Source organism: Notechis scutatus, chromosome 6 (genome assembly GCF_049901735.1).
Source record: "Notechis scutatus isolate UNSWTSFEM ecotype Mainland chromosome 6, rNotScu1.2, whole genome shotgun sequence".
Lineage (NCBI taxonomy): Eukaryota > Metazoa > Chordata > Lepidosauria > Squamata > Elapidae > Notechis > Notechis scutatus.
The window spans coordinates 18171435-18195077 of record NC_142014.1 but is presented as its reverse complement, the minus strand read 5'-3'; the positions used below and the strand labels follow the sequence as shown (position 1 = coordinate 18195077).

The 23643-nt window shown below is 35.9% G+C and overlaps 1 protein-coding gene across 1 annotated transcript in view; it reads left to right on the top strand.

The window, feature by feature from the left end:
- Positions 1–452: 452 nt before the first annotated feature.
- The window catches only part of TAFA5 (TAFA chemokine like family member 5), a 344874-nt gene continuing 321683 nt past the window's right edge, over positions 453–23643 (top strand). Inside the window, 1 exon segment of the mRNA XM_087969430.1 lies at positions 453–607. Within this exon segment, the coding sequence (XP_087825556.1) occupies positions 487–607 (121 nt within the window). The 5' untranslated portion in view covers positions 453–486.

Sequence of the window (23643 nt, the reverse complement as noted above, 5' to 3'; positions counted from 1 at the left end):
GCGGCGCCCCCTCGCTCGGGACTTGCGGGAGGGTTCACCACCAGGCACCAGCCGCCGCTCGCCTCGCTCCTGCTGCCGCGCCCCGTCTGGGATCCTTCCCCGAGAAGCGAAGACCCAAACGCCGCTTGGCCACCGACGGGCTGCTTAAAGGGCTCGTGGAAGGCAGCCTTGCTTTGCCTGCCTCCTTCCCGCCGCCCTTAGAAGGGGAAAGTTCGAGGTCGTTGCCGATGAATCGCCATCCTCGAAGGGAGGGGAGAAACCGGGCTCCAGAGGTCGTCGCCGGCTGAAACAAAATGTCTTCAGGCTTGGCAGGGCTGAAGAGACCCCTCTGGGCACCCCAGGATGATTGCTGACAGCCAAATCCTGTGGTCCTTCTCTAAGATGTTTCTATTTGGGATTAGGTGTATCGAAGGGCGAGGGAGACCTGGCTTGTGAAACTTATCTGACTCCCCCTCCGCCCCCCTTTTTTTTGGCTTTGGGGGACTTATGGCTTCAATGGCTCCATCTCTTAAGCGAAGCAGTAGGAAAGATGCCAACGTCCTGCCGAGTGCATCCTCAACTTTCTGGGCAGTCATGATCTTGGTTGGCCTTTTAATTGCCTACTGCAGTAAGTATAGATTCAGCAGATCAGACAGATCTGTGTATTTCTTTGTATTTTTGGCTTCCTTTCTTGACTGAATGGACCACGTTGATTTTATAGGCCAGGCTGTTTCCAAAGAGCCACTACGTGTGCATTATAAAGCTAGGTTAAAAGCAACGTTTTGTATGAAACTTGGTTAAAAACAATGCTTGCTTCCAGATGTTTTGTATTTCCTGCCGCTGTTGAAAACCTAACAAAATATGCCAACACCAGTGCAATCCAGACGTTCTATATTTATTACTACTTACATTTTCTATTACTGGTGCGTATTTCTGTCTTTATTTCTCTCCATGTCCAAGTCTCCCCTTCTCATACATTCAGGATTCTTGAAAAACATGCTTATGATGCTATTCCTTAGGGATAGAACTTGGTTCTACTGCAAATGTATCACAAAGCTTCCTTAGTTAAATTAATCATCTGTTTTATTATAGCTTATAATAAACCAGTTATTTCTGGGGCAGAGCCAGAAGTATTAAGTACCAAAGGATGGAGTTTAAAAGACTGTAAAAGTATTTATTTATTTAATATAAATACATTTTGTTTAGAAGCTTTTGGCTATTATCAGAGTATGGAAATCATGTTTTTGTAAAGTATAATCCAAATGTGATTTAACAGAATGAAATATACTTCTTAGCGTGCATGAATTCGACATAATTTATTGACAGCTGTAATATACATTGGTCAATGGGAGAAAAGGATCTCATGTTGACTTTTATTGAAGAAAATAGATTTGAAATACAGTTTCTTTACCATAACTGAAGTTGGATGGTTAGTGAATTCTAAATCTCTTTAAAACTAATAGTTTATTAAGCATTCCCTATTTGTGATTATTATGAAACTTTCTGAGCATTACTACATCAGTGGAATTTTCTCCTTAAGGTAAGGACAGGATTCTTTAGTACTGAATTTGTGTTTCATTGTACTTTTAAAATTAACATATATTTCTATAATATAAAATCTTTTAATTATCAAATTCTTCATGGAAGATCACATGCACTACTACGGGTAAGATAACATTTTAGTCCTCAAGCTCTTGTATTTAATAAAACACATGTTAAAATATTGTGTTAAATTGCGTTGTCTATAAATCTTGCATATGAGTGCACTATATGTGTAATGTAATGATAGGATATTGTCAATTGACAAATACTTTTCAATAACTTTAAAATATATTAGGGTATTGATACTTTTAACAGTTGTATTTGGGAAGGACAGCGCTGTTATTGTTTTTCAAAACCTTCAGTATTATAATTCTCGTTTTCATAGATTTTTGTCTACTTCCTATCTCTCTATTAGCCTGAAATGCAATCTCGTAATTTCTAAATAGTGAGTTTTTAAATTATAACTAAATTCTTTTTTTTGCAGATCCCAGGTTAATCTTTACTAAGCACGATGAATATATATTCTGTACGGCTCTGAGCAGAACATTCCCTAGCCTAAAATATGCAGTGTCAAGACACTTCACTACTTCCATTATTTCAGCATCTTAATAACTGAATGTGCAACTTTGAATATGATGATATAATTCACATGTAATCTGACTGCCACATTGCTTAAAGACCTTTGTAGTAAATGACTTTTAAATTCAGAAGAATACTACGAATGAAATATGGACAAAATATATGTTAATATAGTTTATATAGAATCTTATTATCTTTAACAGGATACTTTAAACATGTTTTATTACAAAATTAAGATCAATCATTAGTTAATAATCACTGCATTTTTTATAATTGAAATGGAATGGAAAGATAATGAACACCTCCATGCCTGTACTTATATACCTATGTTCATTTTAAAAAATACACTTATCTGTTACGGATATGACAGCTGTATTCCAAACACTCAGCTAAAATGACAGCACAGTCAGGTTTAAAGTATAATTTAATATAATGGATCAGTGAATATTTTAAAGTTTAAAGTAAATTTCAACATAACTTAAAAATGTTTCTCTTCCTTTCCCTTCTTTCCTTAATAAATATATGTTCTTATAGAGGAAAATGTTTTGTTTTTATGAGGTGATAAACAAATTTAGCATACAAAAAGGCTCTTATATAGGATGATTTTGCTTTTTAATTATCAGAAAATACATTGTTTATTTTCTTTGTTTCTTGTAACCTGAAAGATGAGGAAAGGATTATTTTCTTTCCTTAACTCTTTGGTTTATACTTAGGGATAGTAGCTCCACCCGATGGATGGTTGAAGGAGATACCTGTAGGAAACCAATTAAGTTAGTTGCTATAGCAATAAAGCTTATGGGGCAGCTGTTTGGGGAAAAAAGATTCCAAGGTTCTTCTTTTAAAGTGGTGATCAAAATAAGAAAGGAATAACTGTGGTGAAATACTATAAACTAAATCCATAGAAGTTATAAAAAAAACAAATTTTATTCTAATAAATTATTTATAGTCTGTCAAGCCTCTAGAATTACCTGGTATGGCTGCTGTAAAACATAGAGTTAACCTACTTCAGTAAGTTTTGTACTGGAGCATCTTTCAGAAATTGTTGAGTCAAAAGCCATCTTAGTGACAGTCATTAATAGACTGAAGGCTATTCTATTTTTCTATCAATTCATTCTATCCTATTTTTATAGCCATTCATTTCATTGATTTTATAGAAAAGAGGGTTTCTTGCAACATTTGTTACTATTTGAAATACATTGACTGAGTCTTGGGGAAAGGATTGTTTATGACTGTAGTTTGGAACTTTCCATAGGAAGGTTGCTTTGATTTGTACCTACACTAGTTATCTTTATATCATAAAGCAACCTTAAAGGTACATGTTAAAAGGGGGAACAGCAACATACAAGTCTTTTCTCTTCCTGTTTCAGTTCTCATCCTAGCATTATATATGTTATTTAGGTGGCATCCCTTTTAGAGTTTTGTTTACTGATCAATTTATATGAAATCAGCCAAGAAAATGATTTTTAAAAATAATCACTTTAAAAAAAAAATCTCATAATATACATTGAAAGCAAAAATAGGAATGTTTTTACATAGAAGCACAAACAGGCATAAAACTGATGCCAGCAATGAATTAAATTTTGAAAACAGTCCACAAATGATTTAATAGGAATAATATACTTTTTTAGTTGTTGACTTGAGGATTGACTTTGTGCATATGTTCATTACACTGTTGTCAACTTGCCTGCAAAAAATACAGCGCTCAACAAATTGCCAAAGCAGAGTTTTGCATTTGGCAGCATGCATGAACACAAAATACAGAAAACAAGAAAGATTACATTACAATCCATGAAGACTAAATTGCCTACTGGAGTGTATCATTGTAAAAAACAACAACAGGGTGACCATCTTTATAGGATGAGCAGAAATTAATTTGCATCTCTTTCCGTGAAAGAGCCGTGTTTTGGAATTACTGAAAAATGTTATAAATATGCTTGATACAATTGATCTGTAAGTAATTCATCTAAGTATTTTACCCTAGTTTTCCAGGTTCCTCTTTGCTTTGTTTCTCCAAGGAAAGGTAGCTACTATTACATGCTTGTGTTTCTTTTCAACCTGTTCCAGGCAGTTCTGCAAGAATGGGACCTGAGTTTCCATTAGAAGCTATTTCCTCACAACATGTATAGCTTGGAGAGGAGAAAAGCCAATTGTGGGACAGAAAACTTCAGAACATGATGTCTTGCATCATGTCTTGTCTCGAATTTGGAGGACATGAGATGTTTTGTTTTGAGTTTGGAAATCTGAAAGTAGTCATGTCAGCTTAGAAGATCATTGTGCAATCACATCTTAATTTATTGTTGTTTTAAATTTTATATTTTTATTCTGCCATTTGCTACTTTAGTCTCTTAATATTTATCTGGATATGTATTTTTAATTAGCATTTTAATTGTGTACCATCCTGTATAGAAAACAGATAATAATAAATATATACTATATAGTTACCAGAGCAGAATGGAAGAATTTATGGTTTCCAAATTGTAGGAGCAAGTGGTTAATGTGGGACTTTGAAACTAAAGTAGAGGTATTAATTGTGCAGTGAATTAAATTAAATTTGTTTGCAAACAAATCAAAGAATGGTACAAATAATTTTACATTTTATATTAGATTCCTGATGCTTATCTAAATAATAATTTGTTGATGACACTAATGCTCCTATATTAAAAGACTAATGTTCCGAAAGAATGGTGTTAGTTTAATTGAAGTAATATTTTAGGAATACGTGCTATGTGTAATTATATAACACATTGACACTTTATTCACAACACAGTTGTTGGATAAGATACCTACATCCATCAGAACAATTTAAAAAGAAACTGTTTATCCAATTAGTAAAAACTTTAACCTATTCTCACAACTTCTTCGTTGCAGAACAGGCAATTTTCAGAATTCTAGATATTGATTTTAATACACATATATTTATTTATAAAAGTTAAAACAGTCTGTAGATATTCATTATTTACGCACTAAGAAAAGTGGGTAAATGCTGAAGACAATTCTCCATTAGAATTTATAGGGTTTGTATTTTGTGTTACAGAAATTATTTTGCATGGTTTTGCATTAAGAGTCATATTAAATTAATAGCTTAAATGCAGTATGTAAGAGAATGTTGTAGTACAAATTTTAAACCTGTCATCTATCTCAGACTTTGTAAGCACCTGTTCTTTAGAACAATCTTACACTCTTCCACCAAATGACCCTTTCTAATTTTCCGGAAAGCTTTTTAAAATGGGGCTTTTCCCTATTTAGTTAGGGCAGGACAATTGATGAGCCTGTTTTCTGGGAGGTAGAGTGTTTGTGAGTTTAACCTTAGCAGAATGTTGTATTATATGGTGATTATGGATTCCATTCCTTCAGGGTTTTTTTTTTTAACTTTATTTATTATTCTTTTCCAGATTTTACTTGACATATGCCATCTGGAATTGCAATTATGTAGATATATACGTATTTTAAATATTTAAATAAATAAGGATGAAAAGGATGTATGTTTTGCACACAACTTTTTGTTTTGATTTTGAAAATGTTGAAACAGCTCCCAAGCATCCTTTTTTAAAAGACAGGTTTAATGTAATTGTTCCTGCAGGAGTATAATATTGCTGCTGAAATAATGGCTACCATTGGAGTTTTGGATGAACTGTGATGCATTGGAATAAGAATGAGCCTAGTTAAATTCCAAGCCAGTTTCTCCTGTCTCATCTTTCCCTATCACACGGTTATAATGAAGAGTTCAGAAGCTTTCATTTCTATTTTCTTTGATCTACAACATGCCATTTCATGCAGATCCCACAAAGTGCAGATACTTTTGATTATAGTTTATTTGAATCAGACAAATTTCTTTGTATTAGATACAAACCTGGCTTGTTTCAGAATAGTTTGTGTCATGAGTGCAGCTGAGGTAAAAATAGAAGATAATGTTTCTAGTGTCCTTTTGTCTCCATTGGAGAAGTGAAAACATATCTCCCATGATTCATTTCAGTTAATTCCAACTAGATAAATCTATGGATTATGTTTACATCCAAAATGGAACCAATATCAGAAGGAAGTTTGCAAAAGAAATACAGTTCATTTATTTCTCATGTTGCTAATGGAAATAACGAGGAAGAAGCCAACTCTTTGTTATTGACACAACATGTAGCCAGATACAATATACAGTATAAATGTTTCCTTCTGAAAAATTACCACCATTATCTTTTAATAAAATTTGCATTATATATCATTATGTCCCTTTACACAATTACAATGTTGCTGTTGTGTATATATTACTTTTTAGATACGCTTTTCCTTTTCAACCTATTTTGAATATGACTTATTGTACATAATAAAAAATATAGCAATCAGTTTATAATATTACAAAAGAACGGCATTATGAAACATACATATTTTTGACATGCTCTATTCTTTTTTGTGTTTTTAAAGAAAATACATTTTAATTAAAAACATTTTGAAAATAATGATCTTAACAAAAGAAGCACGTATCAAACAAAAAACTGAAATCTGAAGAAACAAAATAGTTGATTATAGGGCAAAATGTAATCTACTATCCAAGTATAAATATAAACAAAAACATGTCTGTAAAAGTATTATGAATATTTGCAGATATTGTTTTGCTTTGCCATTGAATTGCAAAATAATATTCTTGTTTGCTTTTGGATTGGGTTAATAAAAGAAAATCCTCTTGGTCAGAAGTTAGCATTTCTAAAAAGATTTGCATTCTAACATGATTTTTCCTCAAATACAATGGATGTTGCCATCTACCAGGTTTTTATTTTGGAGTACAATTCACCATTAAATCTAATAAGTAATAAGTAAAAGTGTTAAAGATTGCAATTCCAGAACCATATTTCAGGGTATAAGCCTGTTAAATTCAATGCAGTTTATATTTGCATTGACACATAAATATTAGCATTGCAATTTATCAGATTTTTATTCTGCCAAATGTTGTGACTCATAGCAATTTACAATGCTTCCTGGTAGTAAGCATCATGAAAATCATGGCCTACTTTATTAACTAAATAGTGTTAAATGGTGTAAATCTTGTAGCCTTCAATGGAACTACATCTACATGGAGAGAAGCATGCAATGTGGTACCTCAAGGTTCTGTCTTGGGCCCAGTGTTCTTCAATAATTTCATAAATGACCTAGATGAGGTGATAGAAGGGGAGCTTATCCAACCTGCAGACAGCACAAAGCTGAGGAGAAGTGCTAACAGTTTGGAAGTTAGACTCAAGATGCAGGATTTATTTATTTTTATTTATTTATTTTTGTCAATTGCTTACAACAGTGATCCCCAACCTTTTTTATGCCGCGGCCCGGTATCCCCAACCTTTTTTATGCCGCGGCCCGGTACCGGCATCAGCTGGGCGCCGCCATCTTGTGCTAACAGTTTGGAGAAGTGCTAACAGTTTGGAAGTTAGACTCAAGATGCAGGATTTATTTATTTTTATTTATTTATTTTTGTCAATTGCTTACAACAGTGATCCCCAACCTTTTTTATGCCGCGGCCCGGTATCCCCAACCTTTTTTATGCCGCGGCCCGGTACCGGCATCAGCTGGGCGCCGCCATCTTGTTTTGATAAAAAAGTGCTTCCGGTGAGCTCACCGGAAGCACTTTTTCATCAAAACAAGATGGCGGCACTGCGCTTCGATGAGCTTTTCCGGTAGAAATGGCTTTCTACCCGGAAAAGCTCACCGAGCTGCGCCGCCATCTTGTTTTGATGAAAAGTGCTTCTGGTGAGCTTTCTACCCGGAAAAGCTCACCGGAAGCACTTTTTCATCAAAACAAGATGGCGGCGCCCAGCAAACCAGCGGCCCAGTAGGACTTGTTCCACGGACCGGTACCGGTCCGCGGACCGGTGGTTGGGGACCCCTGGCTTACAAGATAATAGGTATAAGTAAAAACAGTTATGAATACATGGATACATATAAGAAAAATAAAATAAAAGAAACAATAGGACAGGGATGGTAGGCACATTGGTGCGCTTATGCACACCCCCTACAGACCTCTTAGCAAAGGGGTGAGGTCAATAGTAGACAGTCTAAGGTTAAAGTTTTTGGGGTTTGGGGAAGAAACCACAGACTCAGGTAGAGTATTCCATACATTGACCATTCTGTTGCTGAAGTCGTATTTCCTGCAATCAAGTTTGGTTCGGTTAACCTTGATTTTGTATCTATTGTTTACTTAGTGTTGTTATGGTTGAAGCTGAAGTATTCATTGACAGGTAGGACATTGCAATGTATGATTTTATATACTATACTTAGATCAGACAGAAGGCGGCGTAGTTGTAGGTTTTCTAGGTCTAGAATTTTGAGTCTGGTGGCATAAGGTATTCTGCAACGAGTAGAGGAGTGGAGAACTCTTCTTGTGAAATATTTCTGGACTTTCTCAACTGTGTTAATATCAGATACTAATATGGGTAATGTGGGTTCCAGACTGATGAGCTGTATTTGAGTATTGGTCTAGCAAATGTTTTGTATGCTCTAGTTATTAGTGTAATATTACCAGAGAAAAAGCTACATAAGATTAGGTTAACAAATCTTAATGCCTTTTTGGCTATGTAGTTACAGTGGGCTCTAGCACTTCAGTCATTAGAGATGAGTACTCCAAGATCCTTGACAGGATCTTGATGGTTTAGTGAAATAGGCCCTATCCAACATGATGCAGTTCACTGGTGAAAAAAGTAAGGTCCTACACTTAGACAGGCAAAACCAAAAGCACAGGAATAGACTATATAGTAGATGGGTCAGTAACTGAGAGATCTACATGTCCTAGTAGACTACACTTAAGTGTGAGTCAGAGGATGCTGCAGCTGCTAAGAAAGCCAGTTCAGTCCTAATCTGTATCAACAGAGGGAGAGCATCAAGATCACATGAAGTGATAATATGCTCTATGTTGTACTACTAGTGAGGTCACACTTGGAGTGCTGCATCAGGTTCTGGTCACCATAATACAAAAAGATGCTGAGACTATAGAAAGAGTTCAGAGAAGACCAGCAGGATAATAACAATTCTGATAATGATTATAACTGTTGATAAGATGATAACGATTCTGGAGACTAAATCATATGATGAATGGTTAGGGCAACTTGGTACGTCTAGTCTATCTAATAGAAGGATTAGAGATGATGTGACAGCTATCTTTGAGTACTTGAGGGGCAGTCACAGAAATGGGAGTTGATTTATTGAAAGTATCAGAGGGCCTAATAAGAAGTATGAGTGGAAGCTTTTTAAAGAGAAATCCTATCTGGAACCAAGGAAAAAAAATCTTGAAAGTAATAGTAGTGAACCAACAGAACAACTTGGCTCCTGGAGCTGTGGATGCTCCATTGTTAAGAGGTCAAGAAAAGATTGGACAATCATTTCTCTGGGATGGAGCATGAACTAGAATTATTTCAACATCTCTTCCATTCTATGTATGATTGGGTGACAAAAGTATAAATATTATGTACTTACAAGCATAAAACTGTCCTCTAAAAAGAGGTTCCAGGAATAAAATTACTAGGTTTTTTCCCCCCCAGCCTGCAATTCCCAACATTTTGCCTATAGTGATTGATGTAACAAGTTTTTCCCCCCTATACCTCTAAAGTTCAGTTTCTGCATTCTTAACTTTAAACTTCCTTATTTAAAGAACTGTAAGTGAACTTCTAAACAAATTGAGAATGTAAGTGAAATAGTAATGGATATACTGTATTAAGATACTTTGTAAAATATCACTGCTAAATTGGCTCAGAGATAAATACCTACTTTATTAAAACAATTAATTGAGAAGGCAAGGAAATGTATTTCTTACAGGTGTCCTCTTTTTAAAAAAATCAACCTTGAGTGCATTTCAAATTTTAATAAGCATATAGCACTCAGATTGGTTTTGGACAAGAATGCAATTGATTTTATTTTTAAAACCCTTATATATTGTAATATAGCTGACAGATGCTCACCAAGAGTCTCCGTTGCCAACTATATCAAGAATTCAGCTCACTTAAAACTGACTGACAAGTGTTTTTGGAACGTTTAAGTTCCATGAGAGGTTCATTCACATCTGTCTTCTAAACAAATATGTGCATAAGTAAAGCACATGAACTTTCGTTAAACTCCTTTCACATAACACAGATAGGTACTTATCTTTGTTCAGGTGAGAGACTCTGATGGAAAGGATTAATCCTTGTAAAACATTCCCGTAGTTATGCTACTTTACTTATGCTACCTTACACACTTAGCTTAAGATGTCAGTATGCCTTAAAGTCAAGATGCCTTTTCATTGTCAGTTGCATTTCATAGATAATGCAGTTTAGAGCATAGGAATGGATTAGACTTTTTGCTATTCTAATTGAAATGATTATTTTACATACATGAGCTGCATAGGTTTCATTTAAAAATGTTATTTCCCTTTTCATCTTAAATAAATAAATACTTGAACTTGAAAATACTTACTTCAACTTCTTATTTGTTCTCTTTAGTTCCCATTTTCATTTTATGAAATAATACCTGCCTTATAAACGAATTTAGATGTCAAATATTCTGTATGTAGTCATTTCATAATTTATTTTTTCCAGAAATCTATCATAGAAATTGATTAGCAATATAGTTTTGACTTTTATTATTTGAAAGGCTAAAATGGCTTGTGAAATATCTCCTTTGAATGCCTGCATATATGTACATTAGGCCTTGTGAAAAGGAAATGCTTGCAAAAGAATTATTTTTACACTCTTTTTGCTTTAAGAGTTTTATCTTCACAACAACAGAATAGTTACAGAATAGTTGAAGCTTGCTTTCTTATTCCATTATGGGTGTAATCAGTGTGACATATTCAGAAACAAAGCAATAATTTTCTATTCTCACTATTCGGTTTAATAGGTGTAAAAAACGTGTCAGCCCTTTTGGTCCTATTTCAGTGACTGTGGAAGGCTGTTGAAATCTGGATGACAAAGAACAGATTTAAACACCCCTGAGAAGAGAGAGGGGCTGTGCATTCCTGGAATTTGCACTATGGATTTTTCTCATTTACTTCTGAATGGGGTTGTAGTCCATCATTCTGGAGCCCCCCTGACTCTCAATCCACTTCAAAGGGAAGATGGTGGCTGTGGCCTGTATGACCTTTTACCCTGATTCATACACCAATTTTGCTCTTTCCTGGACAAGGAATCTTCATTCATACTTTAGTCACCTTGCTCATGGACTAGTGCTTTACATTAGAAGCTGCACTCAATTGAGAATTCAGTGTAAGAAATTATGGGTGGACCACAATACATCGATATCAATTGCACTGCTTACCATAACCTTGGCAGGGTGCTGCTTGTGTCATGGTACCTGCGTTCTAGAATAATATTCGCAAGAGGCTTGAATTGCCCTGTACTATTTGTTCTCTAAATAGACCTTGAAGACTTGACTCTTTGCTTGAGTGCAAGGTTAAGTGAGTATAAACCTTCTGAGGAAATTGTGTTAATGTGCTGGTTAACTTAGAAGCAGGTTGTTGCCTTTTAAAATTTTATTTTCTAAAGTAAAAAAAAAACTTGGATATTTGGATATTTATTTTTAATAAAGATGGAATGAGGTGTTGGCAATGATATTAGACTAGCATTGGGAAAACTAACTTTCAAGTCTATCTTTGGCCACAGAAATCAGCTGGGTCATTTGGGGCCAGTCATTCCCTCTTATCCCCAACTAACCTTACATAGTAGTGGTTGTGAGAAGCAAAATAAATGAGAGAATGCTTTATAGCATGGGTGTCAAACTCGCGGCCTGCAGGCTGGATGCATCACATGCTAGCCAATCCCCGCCCGGTTTAGCAAAGGGGGGGGGGAATCCAGATATGTCATGTGACACCATTAGGACGATGCAAGTTTGACACCCCTGCTCTACAAGTATACACTGCCTTGACCAACTGAAGGAAAGTCAGGATAGACAACTAACAAATATATAAATGTATTCCAGATTCCTTAAGGTACTTCAAAATAGGAAGCATATTGTATACATAATGTATTAATTTATGAATAATCCATTTATAATCCACTTATTTATGATGACTCTGTAAGGAAATCTAGATTGTTCCAACAAGATTCAGCTTGATTCTTTTTGTGAAGTAAGGAAGCAATTGGGATTATTTCAGAAAACCACTGTCACGCCTTGAAGCTTCCTCCTCTCTTAACACTGGTTTTGGGTTTGGTAAAGGCATGTGGAGGAAAAATGAAGATTGGTTTCTGACATAGTTTGCAAGCTTGTGTGTCTTCCACCATTGGTGAGCAATCTGTAGGAGATGCAATGCAGCCTTCGTAGACTTTGTCAAAAGTGTTGTGAATCAGAACAAAGTGTAACACTGCAGATATTTTTGCTTTGATCTTAGAAACCATGTAGCCATCTTGCTTTGTGAAGCAGCTTCACATCAGGCTTCAGTTGAACTTTGATCAAAGCAAAATATTTCTTTGAATATTTGCACAGCCCTTACTGTTTGCCTTCAGAGTTCATAGCAGATGGCAGTACCAAGCTGAAACATTGGCTGCTTGAAATAAAACAAAAACAAAAAATAAACACTAAGCTTTATTTAGGCTTGGATGGGAAACTAAGAGTTATGGGATGTATATATTTATTTATTTGTCAAACATGTACAAGATAACAAGTATGAACATAAACATGAACAAAGGAAGTAAACACAGATAAATGGTGTAATATATATGTGTGTATGTGTATGTGTATATGTATATGTATATATGTGATACATTAATTTGGATATCCACAAGATGGTAGCAGAGAGAACTATGGAAGTGGTATCTATGTTGACCAATCATAGCTTTACACGTTACCTGGCAGGTATGGTATCATTGGATCATTGGGTGATATCGCAAGAAAAGAAATAAAAAAGAAAACTCAAAGTAAAAAAAAAAAGAAAAAAGTAGAAGAAAAAAAGGCAATATATTAAAAAAGTATATTAAAATTCTGTGTCCCTTTGTGTAATATGTGTGTGTGTAAAATGTGTAAAAACAGCTTCCAATCTTTACAGGAGTTATAAGAACAATTGTAATTTTACTTCTTTCTCTAAAATTACATCATGATTTGCCTGTTTCAATGATGTATGTACTCAAAACCATACACCATATGTTAATTTTTTCTGTTTTATGCAAAAAAACTATAGTGGGTTACCTGTCAGTCACAAACGCAGATATTGTTTTTTTCTAATCAAACACAATTTGGCCATTAATCAAGTTTATTTTTTTAATTTTAATTTTATTTATTTATTTTTGTCAATTGCTTAAAAGTTAATAGGTATAAATAAAAACAGTTATGAATACATGGATACATATAAGAAAAATAAAAAATAAAAGAAACAATAAGACAGGGACGGTAGGCACGTTAGTGTGCTTATGTACGCCCCTAACCCCCTACAGACCTCTTAAGAAAGGGGTGAGGTCAATAGTAGACAGTCTAAGGTTAAAGTTTTTGGGGTTTGGGGAAGAAACCACAGAGTCAGGCAGAGTATTCCAGACATTGACCACTCTGTTGCTGAAATCTTATTTCCTGCAATCAAGTTTGGTGCAATTAACCTTGAGTTTGTAGCTATTGTTTGCTCTTGTGTTGTTATGGTTGAAGCTGAAGTATTCATTGACAGGTAGGACATTGCAATGTATGATTTTATATACTATACCTAGATCGGACCGAAGGCGGTGTAGTTCTAGGTTTTCTAGGTCTAGAATTTCGAGTCTGGTGGCATAAGGTATTCTGCAATGAGTAGAGGAGTGGAGACCTCTTCTTTTGAAATATTTCTGGACTTTCTGAACTGTGTTAATATCAGATACTAATGTGGGTTCCAGACTGATGAGCTGTATTTGAGTATTGGTCTAGCAAATGTTTTGTATGCTCCAGTTATTAGTGTAATATTACCAGAGAAAAAGCTACGTAAGATTAGGTTAACAACTCTTAACGCCTTTTTGGCTATGCAGTTACAGTGGGCTTAGGTCATTAGAGATGAGTACTCTAAGATCCTTGACAGAGTTTGGATCATCAACAAGGTCTTGTCTATTCAGCCTGTATTTTATTTTCTGATTTTTTTTGCCAATATGTAGGACAGAGCATTTATTTGTTGAGATTTGAAGTTGCCATTTGTTTGACCATTCTGATACGTAGTCGAGGTCTTTTTGAAGGGTAGCAGTATTGTCTGTGGTGTTGAACAGCTTTACATCTGCAACGAAGAGAACACAGTTGGTTCTATCGACATTCCTCTGTTGTAGCTATTGCCAAATCTTTCCGTTATTGTGTCTACAATAAACTTACTGTGGTTATGTAAAATGAGTTATGACTTTTTCCAGCTGTTCATTATCATTCCCAAGAGGAAAAGTTTAGTTTCAGTTGCATATTAATCTTTTAAATCCCTTAAATCAGTGCAAAATCACTGTAAACTCAGAATCTAGGGTTGTTTTTTTTGGCATGGCCACCAAGCATGATAAAATGACTTACCATGTCCATTTTTCCAACATAGATTTGAAATACATGTATACATTCTAGATAATTTGTCATGTGCCATTTTATAAATGATGTTTACAATTATAATTTTTAATCCTTTAAAACCACATATTTTCCCATTGTTCAATCTGCTTCAAATTTCAAGAAATCTGCAGTCTTGTGCTCAAGGTTTATACAGAATTCCTTTTACGATTCAGAATATTCAATACCAAAAATTATTTTATCTGCTTTTTGATAACTCTGAACAGGAAAAAACATTGACCAACTATGTCCGTCTGCCAACAGGTGTTCTCTTGATTTTACTTTGTATTAGACAACCTGTGACCGATTGGATCATTCATTCAGAGACCATAGTTTCTTTACCTAAACAGAGCATCAGAAAGACCAAGGATAGGCAACCCCCCCCACCACCAAAAAACAACAACAACAGTGTGAGTCAGAGCGCTTTCTAACTTCCTCATGGCTTTCCCATTGAGTTTCCTTGTAGGGAGTTGGCAGGCATTGTTGGAAGTGTTGGAAATGATGAACCTGTGACTGTGATTGACTGTGACAGTGTACAGGCCTGTCAAACTGGCAGCCTCTTACTGTGCATCATGTGCAGGCCATACCCACTCCGGCTCCACAAAGCCAAAATATATATATATATACATCATATCAATAGCACCTAGACTTATACACAGCTTCATAGTGCTTTACAGTCCTCTCTAAACGGTTTACAGGGTCAGCCTATTGCCCCCAACAATCTGGGTCCTCATTTTACCCACCTTGGAAGGGTGGAAGGCTGAGTCAACCTTGAGCCTGGTGAGATTTGATCTGCCAACTTAAAGGCAGCTGGCTGTCAGCAGCAGTAGCCTGCAGTACTGCACTCTAACCACTGCACCACCAAGGCTCATCATAATATATCACGTGACACGATTGATTTTGACACCCATGGTGTAGCGGCATTAAAGTGTCCACAGCTTCGCAAAATTGAAATCCTACAAGAGCATAGGTCCTGAATTTTGGGCACATTCTGTACGTTAATTTATCTGTAAGTTTAGCCTACTTGAGATATATTGATTTGACACAACTCAAGATTACAAGCAATCAAACACAAGAGTATTACTAGTATATAAATTTTCCTTGAGAGAATTCTAGTATTTCATACTATGTGGACCATTGTTTGTCTTATTATTTTTTGTTTTTTGTTCTAAAATGTTTACCACAAATATTTTATTTAAAATATTTACTTATTCCATATTCTTGATATGGCATATCTAACATAGTGATTTTTAAAATATGCATTAACCTTGTCTTTATTATACCACAAATATCCATCTCACCCAAATATTAGGTCTAAGGTCTTTTAACTCTATTTCTCAGCAACCACCGACTCTTTTATCCAAACTAATTAGCAAGCTGCAAAATACAATTTTACATCAGGTAAACCCACTTCTCCTCTTTCCTTTGCATCTTTTAATATCTTATATTTAACTCCTGTTTTTCCCCCTCACAATACAATCTTAGATGTATCCTTTTGCCACTGTTGAAATGATGCATCAATTGTAAAAACCAGTATAGCGTTGGGGGGGAAAAACATCACTCTATAGAGTAGTGGTAGTCAACCTGGTCCCTACCACCCTCTAGTGGGCGTTCCAGCTTTCATTGGGGCAGTAGGGGTTTTGTCCCCTACTTTATAAATCACCATTACTATGGAACCGGTGGGTGGTTAGAGAAAACTTTACTACTAAGAGAGATACAAAAGTGGGCGGTAGTCAACCTTGAGCCTGGTGAGATTTGATCTGCCAATTTAAAGGCAGCTGGCTGTCAGCAGAAGTAGCCTGCAGTACTGCACTCTAACCACTGCACCACCAAGGCTCATCATAATATATCACGTGACACGGTTGACTACCCCTGCTCTAGACAAAACCATTTTATCATAGACATTATCCCCAGCAATTTGTCACTTAATAGCAGAGTGTATCAAAATGGGTACTTAAAAACAATGTTTCTAATCCCAACAGAAGCTGTTTTATGAGACAGAATTAATCTCTACCACGTTTATGTGTTAGCCCAGGTGTTTTTTTTTTAATCTATTCCCGTATTATTTTCAAAGCACATGTGCACAAACCAGGGAAAGATTGGTTTTTTTAAATGAATAGATTGGTTTTCCTCTTACTGCCATATAAATATAGAACAGATTTCTTTCTCATGAGCTTATTTTTGCTATTCTCAGGATCAAGTTAAAAGTCTTCTTTTGCTGCTGTAACAATCATTTTATTTTCTGGTGAAAGGTCATTTGGAATCCTGTTTGTATAGTGGAAAAGAGATGTTTCATCGATCTTTCTTTGCTTGCTCAAAAGTAAAACCTAATACTGCCGAGTTCAGTAGTATTTACTACTAGGACTGGAAGAAACCTTGAAGGTCTTCTAGTCCAGCCCCCCTCCACAAGCAGGAAATCATCCTATACCATTCATGACAAATGAATGTCCAATCTTTTCTCCAATGATAGAGCACACACAATTACAGAAGTTAAGCAGCTCTTCCATTGATTAATTGTTCTCACTGTCAGGAAATCTCTCCTTAGATCCAAGTTGCCTCTTGCCTGCCCTCAGGTGCTTTGGAGAATAACTCGACCACTTCTTCCCTGTGACAGTTCCTCAACTGTTCCTCAACTCAAGCTATCAATCATATCACCGCTAATTGTTCTCTCTGCTTGCCCAGGAATACCTAGTTTCCTTAATCATTTATGCTACAGTTTAGTCTCCAGATTCTTTATCTAGAACCCTAGAAAGTGTGCAGAAAAGAGTAATAAAGATTTATTTCTCTTTTCTGCACAGTTTCTAGGGTTCCAGCATCTTTTTTTGGGGGGGTGGATATTGTGGCGATTAGAACAGAACATAATATTTCATGTGTGGGCTCACTAGTGCAATAAAACAATAGCAATAGCATTTAGACTTATATACTGCTTCACAGCCCTCTCTAAGCAGTTTACAGAGTCAGCCTCTTGCCCCCAACAATCTGGGTCCTCATTTTACTGATCTCAGAAGGGCAGAAGGCTGAGTCAACCTTGGGTCTGGTGAGATTCGAACTGCCAAATTGCAGGCAGCCAGCAGCCAGCAGATGTAGCTTGCAGTACTGCATTCTAACTACTGCACCATCATGGTTCTTAGAGCTGTACTATCATTTCTCACCTAGATACTATTTCTCTATTGAAGGACCCTAAGACTGAGTTACTTTTTTTTACAGCTGCAGCACATTACTGTCTCACACTTAACTGGTGGCTCACTAGGACTTCTAGACCTACTACTAGTAGTAGTAGTAACCCTCTCACGGTTACTATTGTTGAACTAAGTGTCATCTATACCCGTGAATTTGGTTTTTCCTGCCTAAGTGCAGGATTGTATGTTTCTCACCATTGAACTGCATCTTGTGTGATAATAGCATTTAGAATAAATTAACTGACAACAAATGGTCAAAATTGGGAGCGTCCTATCAAATTCTGTACCTGTCAATAGTGGTGTCCCCCAAGGCAGTGTTCTAGGACCAACTCTCTTCATACTCTACATAAATGACCTCTGTGATCATATTAAGAGCAATTGCGTTCTTTTCGCTGATGATGTAAAGCTGTTCAATACCACAGACAATACTGCTACCCTACAAAAGATCTTGACTATGTATCAGAATGGTCAAACAAATGGCAACTTCAGATCTCAACAAATAAATGCTCTGTCTTACATATTGGCAAAAAAATCAGAAAATAAAATACAAGCTGAATAGTCAAGATCTTGTTGATGACCCAAGCTCTGTAAAGGACCTTGGAATACTCACCTCTAATGATCTAAGTGCTAGAGCCCACTGCAACTACATAGCCAAAAAGGCATTAAGAGTTGTTAACCTAATCCTGCACGTAGCTTTTTCTCTGGTAATATCACACTACTAACCAGAGCATACAAAACATTGCTAGACCAATACTCGAATACAGTTCATCAGTCTGGAACCCACATTACGTATCTGATATTAGCACAATTGAGAAAGTCCAGAAATATTTCACAAGAAGAGTTCTCCACTCCTCTCTCGTTGTAGAATACCTTATGCCACCAGACTTGAAATTCTAGAACTAGAAAACCTTGAATTACGCCGTCTTCGGTCTGATTTAAGCATGGTATATAAAATCATACATTGCAATGTCCTACCTGTCAATGAATACTTCAGCTTCAACCATAACAACACAAGAGCACACAATAGATACAAACTCAAAGTTAACCGCACCAAACTTGATTGCAGGAAATACGACTTCAGCAATAGAGTGGTCAATGTCTGGAATACTCTACCCGACTCTGTAGTTTCTTCCCCAAACCCCAAAAACTTTAACCTTAGACTGTCTACTATTGACCTCACCCCTTTCCTAAGAGGTCTGTAGGGGCGTGCATAAGCGCACCAACGTGCCTACCGTCCCTGTCCTATTGTTTCTCTTATTCTTCTTTATTTTTCTTATATGTACCCATTTCATGTATTCACAACTATGTATACACTTATACTTATTATCTTGTAAACAATTGGCAAATCAAATAAATAAAAATAAATAAATAAATTATGGAAATTTAAAAAACCTGCTACAAAGAGCAAAATATAAAGACAGATTTGCCAGGAGATCCATGTGATAGTTGCAAAATTCTGAGTGTCACTTGATGTGAACAAGGATTATGATTTCCTGCTTCTATTCACATTCATCTGATGTGAATTGTAACCTTTCTTCCATGATAGTGGGAAGAATTAGAAAAAATCCATGCAGATTTTTTTCAATGAGCTTCAGATCTTTTGCAAAATTTATGTTCTCTCTGCACTTCTATGGGTTTCATGCAAATGACTAAATAAAGTTGGTCAGAAATAACAGTTGAGAGCTCATTGGATGATTTTTGCCAGCAGTCCTGTTTACTGAGAAATAAACCACGCTGAGTTCAATTAGCTTATTTCCTTGTAAGTGTGAAATGGATAGTGGCTTCAAATAGCTGTGTGTCTAATTGATCCTTTGCATTTCTCAGCCTATTTTGCAGACTTAAAAGAAGCAACATTTCAAGTTACAAGGAGCTTTGTAAGTGGTATTTCAAAGTGGTGTTTTTTGGTTCTAGAAAATGTTAACTTCTGCTAAACAGACTTGCTTGATGAAAAACATAAATTTCTTACGACTGAAGAACAAATAAATAAAACTGCAACGTTATACATGCCTTCTCAAAAATAGGCCCTATTTTTCATGGAGGAATAAGTAAAGAAAACACTATTTATGGCTTCCTTTGCAAGTGGATAATGAGGAAGAATAAAGGAAGGGCAAAGGTAATCCTTTTTAAAGCAAGTGAGAGAAATATATACTGTATTAATGCATAAGGGATCACAGGGGAGAATTGTGCTGAGACTATCTAATATATGTAAAATATCAGTGCCTCCATTTCTATTTATTACCTACATTCATACGCTTTAATTTAGTAACTTAATCATTGCTATTAGTCTGACGAGAAAAATGTTTTAGTGATATGTTTTTAACAAAATATGGTAATAAAGAAAAGATTTTGAAAGGGAAAGACAGAAAAGCTTGGATTGGATCAAGTCTCATAGTCCTTTTTGCAATGAATCCAAAACAAATAGAGAAAGCTCTTGTAAAAAAAAAAAAACCTTTCCACCTGAAATAATAAAGAACTTGGCCTTTATTGATTAACAGAAAAACTCACTGATTTCTCATTTAACTGGTATTTAACACGTTTGTGCAGAAGATGACACAATGTCTTCCCACTGTCACATTCTTCCAGAGGATGAAGGAAAAAAGGCCCAGACAACTATAATCCCCAGATTCATTTATTTTACTATCGAGAATAACTTTCATAGGATAGCCTACAGTTTAAAATTAACGTAGAAAAGAGCAGATTGATTAAGTGTAAAGTAGCATATGAAAAAGAGAAAGCTTCCTGTGAGTCAAGCATAACTTCTGGTGACTCTATGCACAGATCCATGAAGTTTTCTTGACAACGGTAAAGGAGGATGGCGTGTTTCTTTTTTTTAAATTTTACAGACATATATCAATATCTCTGAGATTTTCTTACAGTCCCTTATCCAAACATTAACAGAGTCTGACCCAGTTTAGCTTTTCTAATTGGCCCAAGAAATGTTTGTTGTTGTTGCCTATTTTCTAAATAGAATGGCATGAAGTAATCAGTGGTGCATTTCTAAAATTTTTACCACTGGTTCGGTGGGTGTGGCTTGGTGAGTGCGCTTTGTGCATGCGCACAAACTTTGCGCATATGCCAAACACGCACTTTGCGCAGGTGCAGAGGCTTTCTGACTCTCCTCCTGCAATCCTGTACTCTCCCTGTCGCTTCAGCAGCTGATGCACGGCAATCTCTGCTGTGCAGAGCAGCTGTCCTTCAAAAGCCAGGACATAAAGTATGGGAGCCCAGGCTGGTGGGTGGGTCCAACAGCAGAGCGTCAGAGAGAACCAGTATGGCCTCCGCTGCTCATCGGTGCTACCAGCTGGGAAGAAGAACCGGGCAGAACCGGTAGAATACCACCACTGGAAGCAGTATAATGGAATACTCCTCAAAAATGGCTTTTAAAATTAAAAATGAGTGTGTCCCCCTAATATGCTCTGCCACTATCTACTTCTGTCAAGAATCTGCTTGTGGTGACATGGGCGGCAAATGAATTTTATAAATAAATAAAATAAATCCTTGCACCTTTTACAGCACAATAGAGAGGTTACTTTTTGTTTATTTATTTATTTATTGAAAAATGTATAGGCACCCACCTTACCTCAAGGTAATTCTTGGTGGTTTGTGAATGTTATGTGAAACTACTGATCTGCAAACAGGTTACCTCACGTATGTGCGCAATGGAATTAATGAATAATAATAATAAATATTTATTTTGCAGTAGGAAGAAAGTTGAGAATACATAAGATAATTAGTGGCCTATATGACATTTTAATTTATAAAAGTGAATTCTGATGGTTAAGTAGATAGTAGTTTGATAACATCAATTTTATTTACCTCAGACTTAGTAAGTTGGAATTGTCACCCTGACAGCCTCCATGAACATCCTGTGTTTTTTTTAATTCAAGTCGGAGACATGCAGAAACAAATTTATTTACTAAACAAATGTATATAACTGCCCAACTCATAGCGATTCTGTGCAGAGATATACCTATTGTTGCTCACCTTCTGAATTAAAAGCTCTACTTTCTGACATAGTCACATACCTGGGCATATAAATCTAACCCTGAATCAGGCTAGGTTTGAGTTCTGGAAGAATTGATGCAAGATGACCACTATGCATGGTCCTTGTTCTGTGTATTGGCTCTAAAAGTCTATAGGTTGCAGACATTTTTACTAGCAAGCCATCAAGGTTCAGCCACTCCCATTTTAACACTTTTCTCAATTTCCTGACTATTCCATTTGAATCTGTTACATAACCCAGTTCATACACATAGGGACTATATATTGTTCAGAAAATCCATCTGTTGTTGTGCATAATGTATTTCCTTGCTTCCTCTTATGTCTTTTTTGAAGGTATCATTTTATATAGGCTGTATTAGTTGAATTTAATGAGTGAACTTTTTGCCTGCTCTGATTCTGATACATTCTCCATCTTTGATACATGACCATCCATACAATCATACTGGCATGAAATTACATATAGTTAGTGAAAATATACTGATTCATGGTTGTCATTCAGTATTCTATATTCTACCAGTGGGTGGTGGACTTCTAGGTGAGAAGATTGAGTAAACTTACCATTTCCTTCAGAGCAGTGCATATTTCAAGTGACTGGTTTACTGTATATTTTTGAACGTGAGGAGAGGGGGGGAAATCTTACTGCTCAGGATAAAGACTTTGATGTGAAAATCTCCCCCCATTTCTTTACTCTTTGGTGAGCCTTCTTGATCCAGCTATGTACACTGTAAATTTGTAGATCATTGTTAGGCTCTTGGAGGAAAAAATGTATGATTATGATTATTATTATGATTATTATTGTTGTTCTAGTAAAAAAAAGTAAAGATAAGATGTGTTTTTAAGAGATGCATCGTCCCTTTAAAAAAAAAGAAACCTTTCCTATGTCAATTATGAGACCTATAAGTAACCACTGACACAGAAGGGAAAATTATATTGACAAAATAGTATTTCCCCCCTTATTTAAGGATGTGATGAGAAGCTAAGCATACCAGATGGCATTTAATATTGTATGTGCATGAATGACACATATATGAATTAATCATATCCACCCCCATTTATAATAAAGCAAACACTTAAGACTGATAGTTTGGTTCATTATACAGTCATTCTTGCTTCCATGGAAACTGATGTTCTAAGATTTATAAATCCCTCTTTGATACTTTAACTTATTTCTTCTTTTTCTCTCTGTTAGGTTGATGATATACTTAATAACTATTATCTCTGACACAAAACACATTGAGTAATTGACATAGTTAAAACTAAACAACCTGATTATTTAACTTATTTTAAAATTTGTTGGTAATATAATGAGTGAGAGGACTGATATAGATACTAGAAAAACAGTTCCTCTGCTCTAAATTTGAAGAACTTATTTTGAAAGTTTTTTTAAAAAAAATAATGGTTATTTGGTAGACATAAAATAGAACACCACAGCATATTAATTGCTTTGCTTGGAAGTTAAATAGAAGGCTATATTTCAAAATCACATGAGAAGAGTAAGATCTAAGAATACATGTCAACAACTGCATACATAGATGATAGATAGGGATATCATTGGACAGACAACATCAAAATTTATTTTAAAAAATACATGATTGAAAAAAAGAAGATGGAGAAGTACAATTTTATCAGGCTGGACACTTGTAGATTGAGGTTGTGGAAGACTTGATAAATAATGGTATCAAACATGCATGCTAAACCAGTGGTTCCCAAAGTGGGCAGTACCTCCCCCTGGGGGGGGATGCCTCAGGGGGCGCTAAGAGGCAAGGGAGCTGGCAGGGGGTGCTAAGAGGCGGCAGGGGGGCGCTGGAGGAGTCCAGCCGCACTGAAAAAAACATGCGGCGGCTGGAGGTTTTTTGCAGGCATAGGAGATCAGCGCAGCGCAGCGCTGCAGGCGGGATTC